The 9917-nt window shown below is 46.9% G+C and overlaps 2 protein-coding genes across 11 annotated transcripts; one reads left to right on the top strand and one right to left on the bottom strand.

Annotated features, from left to right (window-relative positions):
- The first annotated feature begins 1097 nt into the window (after positions 1-1097).
- LOC104936642 (RNA-binding protein 20) lies at positions 1098-9905 on the top strand. 6 transcript variants are annotated; one of them, XM_027280494.1, is made up of 21 exons: positions 1098-2708; positions 2849-2910; positions 4053-4091; positions 4223-4296; positions 4384-4415; positions 4497-4625; positions 4906-5031; positions 5164-5280; positions 5375-5499; positions 5593-5978; positions 6053-6239; positions 6312-6396; positions 6741-6813; positions 6923-6945; positions 7031-7150; positions 7288-7418; positions 7501-8550; positions 8701-9127; positions 9283-9352; positions 9441-9562; positions 9673-9905. In XM_027280494.1, the coding sequence occupies exons 1-21, from the start codon at positions 1743-1745 to the stop codon at positions 9703-9705; spliced, it is 4377 nt and encodes a 1458-aa protein (XP_027136295.1). In that variant the 5' UTR covers positions 1098-1742; the 3' UTR covers positions 9706-9905. The 6 variants fall into 6 exon arrangements, with proteins under 6 accessions (XP_027136295.1, XP_027136284.1, XP_027136290.1 ...); XM_027280483.1 differs by having other exon boundaries at positions 7501-7920; positions 7951-9127; XM_027280489.1 differs by having other exon boundaries at positions 7501-7770; positions 7831-9127.
- LOC109138918 (uncharacterized) lies at positions 2920-4045 on the bottom strand. Of its 5 annotated transcripts, XM_027280682.1 has the most exons (4): positions 3765-4045; positions 3642-3668; positions 3270-3572; positions 2920-3161 (listed from the first exon to the last, which is right to left on the bottom strand). In XM_027280682.1, exons 1-4 carry the CDS (start codon positions 4005-4007, stop codon positions 2976-2978), a joined length of 759 nt encoding a protein of 252 aa, XP_027136483.1. In that variant the 5' UTR covers positions 4008-4045; the 3' UTR covers positions 2920-2975. The 5 variants fall into 5 exon arrangements, with proteins under 5 accessions (XP_027136483.1, XP_027136482.1, XP_027136478.1 ...); XM_027280681.1 differs by having other exon boundaries at positions 3270-3668; XM_027280677.1 differs by having other exon boundaries at positions 3642-4045.
- Positions 9906-9917: the final 12 nt, after the last annotated feature.

A 9917-nucleotide genomic window follows, 5' to 3' on the forward strand; every position in this document is an offset into this window, starting at 1 on the left:
TCTGATCATTGTGTGGACATGAACATACGTGTTGCCGTGATGTCACTCTGATCATTGTGTGGACATGAACATACGTGTTGCCGTGATGTCACTCTGATCATTGTGTGGACATGAACATACGTGTTGACGTGATGTCACACTCTGATCATTGTGTGTGTTGTGTTGTTGCCTGTGTTCTCTGCGTTCACACACAGAGTCCAAACTGTTTGGAACTGTGCCATCCAGCGTCCTGCAGATCCTCATGAAGTTCCCGTTGCTGGTTCCTCAGAGATCTTTGCCATAACTTGCTGATATGTTTGTGTGTGAGTGGACAGGAGGGTGAGCGAGCATAGCAGCTAACAAACACTTCATCTGCTTCTGTGACAGCTGGACAATATTCATTATTACTGACACTCTGACTGATGATGACGTCACAGTTTGACATTTCCTGCAGCAAACAACACGGTCAGAGCGCGGGGAGGATCCAGGAAGGATCTCAGAGGAGCGTTTTGTAGTCCATCTTCTGGACAGAACCAGAACTCATCTGGTGTTGAAGAAGTTCTCCTGATCCAAACGTCTTAATATTTCCTGTTTGGATCATCGATTGACTTGAACGTTCATTTGACCTCTGTTACATTTCAGCTCTAATGACGTGTCAGAATATTACAGGAAATGAAAAATGACTCAATAATCTGATAATTTATTAATTTATTATCATTCAAAGATTTTTAATCAATCTGTTTCCCCTTAAAAAATGTTTCAGATTGTTTCACCACAGCTGAGATATTTTCACTCTATAAAGACACCAGACTGACAAAAACATCACAGATCATAGATTACAGATCATAGATTAGATCTTAGATTACAGATCATAGATCACAGATCTTAGATTACAGATCATAGATCACAGATCACAGATTACAGATCATAGATCACAGATCTTAGATTACAGATCATAGATTACAGATCACAGATTACAAATCATAGATTACAGATCACAGATTAGCAGTTGTCGGTCGTCATCTTCCTCAGTTTGAACTAACGTGTTAACTGAGGTGAAAGTTTCTCAGACATATTTATAGAACAGAATATATTATAATATATAAATATTATATATGTTGAGTGATATTATTAGACAGACTGTAGCAGGAACCTGGTTGGATGATTTGAAGAGATCTGTATGGAGGACTCGGCAGGTTGTGGTATCAATTCATCGATTGTTACGGCCGACAGCACTGTTGTGTGAAGTTATAAGGTCACATGATCATCATCAGTAAACAGAGGGAGGCTGCTTTAACAGGAAGTTCACTGTAGAGTCTGTATGGAGGACTGACCGCGTCACAGAGACTTTAAGATCCAAATTAGATGATTTTTTTTTTACAAGTACCAGTTTTTAACCACTAGATGTCACTACACACTGTTCTTCTAACCAGCGCTGCATTAACATACATGTTTTAATCTATTATGACTCAGACGGCGTGATGATGTCACTGTGGATTTTTCCTCTTCTTCTTCTCTTCTGGTCGAGCTCTGTGAAGATTGAGGTTTTGTTTTGGTTACCATGGTAACAGACCTTGTTGAGATGAGTTTAAGGTCATGTGTTCTTCGCGACACGTCTCAGATGTTCCTCAGACTCGTCAGAGAACCGCTGGCTTTTCTCTTTTGCATGTTTTCATGTCGTCTTTCGACGCCGTCTCACTTCCTGTCTTCCTGTCTGACACCTTCTGTCTGCAGGAAACGCCGCGAGCGTTTCTCCTCCCATCATGTCTAACAACTACCCATACAGACCACCGCCATCTGACCCTGATCCTGGACCTTACAGCTCTTCAGACCGCCAACCCGCCTTATCGGACAGCAACCTTTACAGGCCGCCTCAGGAGTCCTTCTCCTCGTCGTACCCTTCCTCCTCCTCTTCGTTCTCCAGAGGAGCTCCGTGGTCTCAGGACAGCGCCCTCAACATCCTGAGCAGCTGTGGTCTGGAGCCTGGCGACCTGGCTCTGCTGGCCGAGCTGCCCGAAGACGTCCTCACGGTTGAGTCCCTGCCTCATGTCCTCAAACAGATCAAAGGGAAGAGGGGAACCATCAAACCTTTCCCTCCAGCCACTCCGTCTCCTTCCTCCTCCTCTTATCCTCAGAGCTCTGCACATCGACCTGCCGTCAACACCTCCACCGGCGTCCAGGATCACCCCCACACTCAGCTGATCCAGTACCCGACAGACCATATACAACGCAGTCTTTCATCTGACACAAGCTGCTGGGGGAACCCCTCCTCTGTTCAAGCAGACCCATCACCATCATCATCAACAATATCATCATCCTTTCACCACAGACCAGGACTCTCTGAGTACGGTAAGACAGGCGCTGGCCCAGGTTCCTCTCAGGACTTCAGGAACAGACCAGGTCCCTCTGAGTATGGTAAGACTCGTAGAGGCGCTGGTCCAGGTTCCTCTCGGGGCCGAGGTTCTTTCAGCTCAGCAGGGAAAGACAAAAGAACTTCCTGTTTCTCTCAGCTGGGGCCAGATGATTACAAAAGGGCTCCCCCTCCTGACATTTACCATCAGAAAACTCGTGCTCGCCGCCATGAGCCTAAAACCTCTTTCTTTGAGAGCATCAGCCGGCCGGTCGCCTCAGTACCCTCCAAGAAAGAAGCTCTGGACTTCCACGGGACGTGTCCCCAGGTGTTCCCGTACTCATGTTCTCTGTGTGACATCACTGTGATGTCAGAGCGGGTAAGTCCTCCTCGAATCTCTCTACTGAGTCTGGTGGGGGTGGTCCTCTACAGGGTGGGTTTGATGATGGAGGTGTTGAGAGAGCTGCAGCGGTCGGTCGGTCTGAGCCGTAAAGTCACAGATTTGATTTTGTGTTTCAGGTTTGGATCAAACATGTCAACGAGTCACAGCATGCAGATGGACAGCTCCGCCTGCTGCAGCAGTAAGTTCCTCCACCTTAAAGTGCACACGAGTTAAAGTCTGCGCTGAAGTCCATGTTAGTCCACATCAGAGTCCCTCAAAGTCTGTACTAAAGTCCAGGCTAATGTCCTCTATGTTATAGTCCAGGCTAATGTCCTCCATGTTATAGTCCAGGATAATGTCCTCCATGTTATAGTCTAGGGTAATGTCCTTCATGTTAATGTCCTTCATGTTTAAGTCCAGGGTAATGTCCTCCTTGTTAATGTCCTTCATGTTTAAGTCCAGGGTAATGTCCTCCATGTTTAAGTCCAGGGTAATGTCCTCCTTGTTAAAGTCCAGGGTAATGTCCTCCTTGTTAAAGTCCAGGGTAATGTCCTCCATGTTAAAGTCCAGGGTAATGTCCTCCATGTTATAGTCCAGGGTAATGTCCTCCTTGTTAAAGTCCAGGGTAATGTCCTCCATGTTATAGTCCAGGGTAATGTCCTCCATGTTAAAGTCCAGGGTAATGTCCTCCTTGTTAAAGTCCAGGGTAATGTCCTCCATGTTAATGTCCAGGGTAATGTCCTTCATGTTATAGTCCAGGGTAATGTCCTCCATGTTATAGTCCAGGGTAATGTCCTCCTTGTTAATGTCCTCCATGTTATAGTCCAGGGTAATGTCCTCCTTGTTAAAGTCCAGGGTAATGTTCTCCTTGTTAATGTCCTCCATGTTATAGTCCAGGGTAATGTCCTCCTTGTTAAAGTCCAGGGTAATGTCCTCCTTGTTAAAGTCCAGGGTAATGTCCTCCATGTTAATGTCCAGGGTAATGTCCTTCATGTTATAGTCCAGGGTAATGTCCTCCATGTTATAGTCCAGGGTAATGTCCTCCTTGTTAATGTCCTTCATGTTATAGTCCAGGGTAATGTCCTCCATGTTATAGTCCAGGGTAATGTCCTCCTTGTTAATGTCCTTCATGTTATAGTCCAGGGTAATGTCCTCCATGTTATAGTCCAGGGTAATGTCCTCCTTGTTAATGTCCTTCATGTTATAGTCCAGGGTAATGTCCTCCATGTTATAGTCCAGGGTAATGTCCTCCTTGTTAATGTCCTCCATGTTATAGTCCAGTTTGTTTGGCAGCATTTTATTGACTCGGATTAGGTTTAAAGTGTCACGTCTCTTCTGCAGGTTTCCAAAATGGGACTGTCGCATGGAGATGGTCAGCAGGTCAGTGACACACATCATATGAACCAGAACCTCAGAAAAAACAGAACCAGGACCATGTCCATGATGATTACCCCTCATCATAAACAGTGTATCATTAAATAATAATTTAATAAAATCTGTTCTGACTTCAGTGCCGACAGCCAATCAGAGAAGGAGAGGGATGAAGGAATACCTGCCCAGACCCAGACAACCAATCAGAACTTCCGTAAAGACACCTTAATATTTTCCATGTGTTGTTTGTAACGTTATCGTCCTGATTACTGATCTTACATCTGTTTTGTGTGCCTAACAGAGTCGCAGTCAAAACCACAACAAGCGAAGACGGTAAACCCTCGTCAGAAAGAATTAAAGTTTAATCAGCTGCTCGTCTTTGACCTCTGACGTCATGAGTATGTTGTGTTTCAGACTTCAAAGAACAGTAAGAGTAAGGTGGTCTGTGTGAAGTTTCCTGCTCAGTCTGTGGACGAGGCGTACCTAAGGAAACTGACAGAACCTTTCGGGAAGATCGTCAAGATCCTCATGTTCCCGTCTTTGGTGAGTCCATGAGGTTTATCACAACAAACAAACCTAACACAGAGTCATGCAGACTCCCTCTAATTCCTTCAGACCGCTTCAGACTCCCTTCAGACTCTCTTTAAACCTCCTCAGACTCCCTCAGCCCTTCTCAGACTCCCTTCAGACTCCCTTTAGACCTCCTCAGACTTCCTTCAGACCCATTCAGACCTCCTCAGACTTCCTTCAGACCCATTCAGGCCTCCTCAGACTCCCTTGGGCTGTGTCCAGTGGAGTTTATACATGATTTGTGTTGTTCCAGGCATTTGTGGAGCTGGGCTCCGTCGATCAGGCAAAGGATTTGGTGAAGTTCCATGTCAACTATCCTCCAACTGTGAACGGAGAGCAGATCCAGTTCAGCATCTCCAACACCTTCAGCTTCCTCCAGGTACAAGTTAATCCATTCAGCACCTCACACTCAAGAAACACAACAAGCTCCATTGTTGTGGTGGTTCCTACAATCATACGATCTCATGGGAACAGATGAAGTCATGTGACTTTAGTGTCTGTGTCTCCTCAGAGTTCTCGGGTCCTGAGTTTCAGTCCGAGTCCAACAGGAGAGGACGGACAATCAGACCTGATCAGCATTGTCAAGCGCTTCGGCATGCCACTCTACACCCTGTTCCTCCCCTCCATGGTACGTACATACATATGGACTTGCTGATCCTCTATAGACCTGTTCAGAATCAGAGTTTGGAATCAGGGTTCTTGACAGTGAGTTTCTCTCCCAGGCGTTCATGGAAATGAAAAACTGTCCGGACGCTCAGAAGATGGTCGATTATTATTCCACCAGAACTCTGAGAATCAACGGTGACCTCATCAAAGTGTCCTTCTCTGGAGAATACAAGAGCCTCATGTGAGTATGACCAACCTAACGGACCTGATGGACATCAACTGATTCTGATCCACGGTTATTGGTCAGTACTGATGCTAGCTCTTTGTCCTGCAGGAGGGTTGCATCAGCTCAGCGGTACGAGGAGGAACCAACGACCAAGAGGATGAGGAGCTCTGGCCCAGAAGAAGACCAGACGACCAAGAGCAAGAGGAAGAGGAGCAGTAAGGAGCAGGAAGAAGAGGGAGAAAGGAAGACCAGGTCCAGATCCAGAGAAAAATCCAGCAGAGAGAGGAAGACCAGGTCCAGATCCCGAGAGAGGAAGACCAGGACTAGGTCCAGATCCAAAGAAAAGTCCAGCAAAGAGAGAAGGACCAGGTCCAGATCCAGAGAAAGGAAGACCAGGTCCAGATCCAGAGATAAATCCAGTAGAGAGAGGAGGTCGAGGTCTAAGTCCAGTTCCAGAGGTGGGTCGGTGGTACCGGAGAAAACGGAGCGGACTGGTGAGTAAAAATTACAGTCAGCTGTATTTATTATTAAACAGAAAAATGCCAAGACTGACGTCTTCTCTCTACAGACACAGATTCCAGGACTGACCTTGAACCAGCTTTAGAACCAGCTCCTGATCTTGAACAAGCTCCTGTTGCAGGTCCTTATCCAGAACCAGCTCCTGATCCAGCTTCACCTCCTAATCCTGATCCAGTTCCTCTCAGAGACTCCAAAGCTGAAGCTGAGAAGCGAGAAGAGTCTGAGGAGGAGGCAGAGTGAGTTCATCGTGTTTTTTGTTGGTTCCAGTCCAGTGAGTCTGAACAGAAACTGAAGCTGTGGACTTTCAGGTCGTCTGAGGAGAGCGACATTGAGGGCATGGAGGTGATCGGAGAGGATGGAGAAGATCTGCAGGACGAGGAGGAAGTGGAGGAGGTGCAAACACTCATTTAAAGAAAATAAAAGAAATGAAAGAAGGTTTGAAGTTCACAGATGTCCATCTCAGAGAGTCCAGAACCGGCTGTTAGCTCCGGGTTTGTTTGACACCGGTCTGAATGTCTGGAACCTTCATTTTATGTCAGTCTCAGTGACCCGTCTTAACCCCCCTCCCCCATTTTCTCTCCGTGCTCCAATCACAGTTGAGCAGTTGCCTGAAGTTTTCTGAAATATGATTGAAGCACAGAGAAAAGGGGCAGGGCTTATGAAGGGCAGCGTTTCAGGTTTTCTTGTCTGAACTGTTGATTCAGATTTTATGAAGTCTGCATGTGTTCTGGTCTCAGGAGGACTTCCCTATAGACCTGGAGAACTGCATCACTCTGGATGAGCTGGAAGAAGAGCTGTCTGATGATCAAGGTAAACCCAGAGGGATTGGAAAGTCCTGGAAAAGTCTGAAATTATGTAAATTCAAGGCCTTCTGTGGTCCTGAAGAAGTTTTAATCGTTTGAATCTGTTTTTGTTGCAGAAGAAGACGACGACAAACACAAAGTAAGACATTCTCCTTATGATCATGATCCGGTTTCATTGGTCCGACATGTTGTTTGATTGATTTTGTGTTTGGTTCTGGTCTCAGTCCCCCCGGGTGGTTCACTTCAGAGACCTCCCAATGGATTCCTGCAAAGATGCAGACCTCATCGGACTGGTCCGAGATTTTGGGACGCCAGTGCGATGCTTTGTCAAACCTCCGGGCTGCGTGAGTCCCTCTTACGGCCTTTGTGGGGCTTAGGCGGTTATCCAGGTTTCTGTGGTACAGAGGAGGTCCTTGTCCAGCTTCTGTCACCATTGGAAATATAAATATATAATAACGTTTTAATAACGTTTCTTTTTCAGGGATTCATTGAGATGTCGACTTCTTCAGAGGCTCTGAGAGCTGTTGAAAAGCTGAACAGTGAACCAGTGATATTCAACGGCTCCAAAGTCTCTGTACAGATCTCTGACAATCACAGAAGACTCACAGACGGGTCAGAGTCTCTAAACCGCCCCCTTTAATCGTGTTCACCTGTCCGCTTTCTGTGGTCACTCACCCTGAATCCTGTTTTACAGGTGGGAGGTTCAACTGGTTGAAGAGAAGAGGAGCGAGAGACTAAACAGGGATGAGGAAGGGAGGAAGGAGACTCCAATGGACGAGTCGGCATCTAGGTCAAGTCCAGAAAATGAGTCGAGCTCTTACATGAGTACGGAGAACAAGTCGAGGTCCAACAAGAGTCCTGATAACGACTTGAGGTCCATCGAGAGTCCTGAGAATGACTTGAGGTCCAACAAGAGTCTTGAGAATGACTTGAGGTCCAACGAGAGTCCTGAGAGCGAGTCAGGGTCCAACAAGAGTCCTGAGAGCGACTTGAGGTCCAACAAGAGTCCTGAAAGCGACTTGAGGTCCAACAAGAGTCCTGAGAGCGACTTGAGGTCCAACAAGAGTCCTGAGAGCGAGTCAGGGTCCAACAAGAGTCCTGAGAGCGACTTGAGGTCCAACAAGAGTCCTGAAAGTGACTTGAGGTCCAACAAGAGTCCTGAGAGCGACTTGAGGTCCAACAAGAGTCCTGAGAGCGACTTGAGGTCCAACAAGAGTCCTGAGAGCGACTTGAGGTCCAACAAGAGTCCTGAGAGCGACTTGAGGTCCAACAAGAGTCCTGAGAGCGACTTGAGGTCCAACAAGAGTCCTGAGAGCGACTTGAGGTCCAACAAGAGTCCTGAGAGCGACTTGAGGTCCAACAAGAGTCCTGAGAGCGACTTGAGGTCCAACAAGAGTCCTGAGAGCGACTTGAGGTCCAACAAGAGTCCTGAGAGCGACTTGAGGTCCAACAAGAGTCCTGAGAGCGACTTGAGGTCCAACAAGAGTCCTGAGAGCGACTTGAGGTCCAACAAGAGTCCTGAGAGCGACTTGAGGTCCAACAAGAGTCCTGAGAGCGACTTGAGGTCCAACAAGAGTCCTGAGAGCGACTTGAGGTCCAACAAGAGTCCTGAGAGCGACTTGAGGTCCAACAAGAGTCCTGAGAGCGACTTGAGGTCCAACAAGAGTCCTGAGAGCGACTTGAGGTCCAACAAGAGTCCTGAGAGCGACTTGAGGTCCAACAAGAGTCCTGAGAGCGACTTGAGGTCCAACAAGAGTCCTGAAAGTGACTTGAGGTCCAACAAGAGTCCTGAGAGCGACTTGAGGTCCAACAAGAGTCCTGAGAGCGACTTGAGGTCCAACAAGAGTCCTGAAAGCGACTTGAGGTCCAACAAGAGTCCTGAGAGCGACTTGAGGTCCAACAAGAGTCCTGAGAGCGAGTCAGGGCCAAACAAGAGTCCTGAGAGCGACTTGAGGTCCAACAAGAGTCCTGAGAGTGAGTCATCATTTAAAACGAGGCAAAAAGAGGAGTCGGTGCACAAACCGGCCAAAGAGAAGTCTTCAAAAAAGGAATCAGTCTGCAAAAACTTGTCAGAAAATACCTCCAGGACACCAGAGGAGAAGTTGGAAGAGCAGAAGTTGTTGTCTGATGAAACGACTTCAGAAAACAAGACATTAAAAAGAAAAGAGACTCGAGAGAACGACTCAACGTCCGCAAAAAAGAAAGATGCTCCAGAAGAGACGTCAGAGATCCACAAGGACGGACCAGAGAAGAAGACATCTCGACCAGGTCCAGATCAACCGGACACTACTGTAGATCCTGCAAAACCACAAGCTGGACAGGTACATCTGAAGACCTGCATGTATCAGTTGGTCTACCTGGACCAGAAAGTAGTCTGTACCACCACAATCAGAACATTTGAGTCTGGATGGACCGGTATTGTCTGGAACAGCGAGTCTCTCTTGGTACACACTAATGATATGAGGTCTGTTTTTAGAAACCTGAGGAGACCCAACCAGGACCTGAAGAAGGTGCTGTAGACCTGCACAAACCCACCAGACCTGTTGGTAAGAACACCACCAGTTCACTTCCTTTGTTTCTGATTGGAGGATTGGTCGTGATGCATTCACTGACGCCTCAATGTGTGTCCTGCAGGAGTCGAGTTCGTCCGTCCAGTCGTTGGTTATTTCTGTAACTTGTGTCAGGTGATCTACGCCGACGAGGATGAAGCCAAACTGCAGCACTGCAGCACCGCCGCGCACTACAGGAAGTACCAGGTTAGTCTCTAACTTCCTGTGATGTCATATGTGATTGTAGCACACTACAGGAAGTACAGGCAAGTGTGACTTCCTGTGACACACAGCTGACAGTACGTTTTGTTTTCCAGGAGAAGACGGGTAAAGATCCATGGACGAGCTGACCGGGCGCCGTCATGTGACTCAAACATTTTTGTTTTGAAATGTTTCTTCTTGAACGCTGAGCAGAAAGGTCAGAGGAAGGAAACCTGCTGCCTGCGGCGCGTCGTCAGTTTGAAACTTAGTGTTCAGTTTCTTCTCATTGAGTTTTTTTTTTGTTCAAACTGAAAATGTAAATTTAAAATAAAGCTGCAGATTTAACGTCTTTTTATTTGAA

Source organism: Larimichthys crocea, chromosome I, assembly GCF_000972845.2.
Source record: "Larimichthys crocea isolate SSNF chromosome I, L_crocea_2.0, whole genome shotgun sequence".
NCBI lineage: Eukaryota > Metazoa > Chordata > Actinopteri > Sciaenidae > Larimichthys > Larimichthys crocea.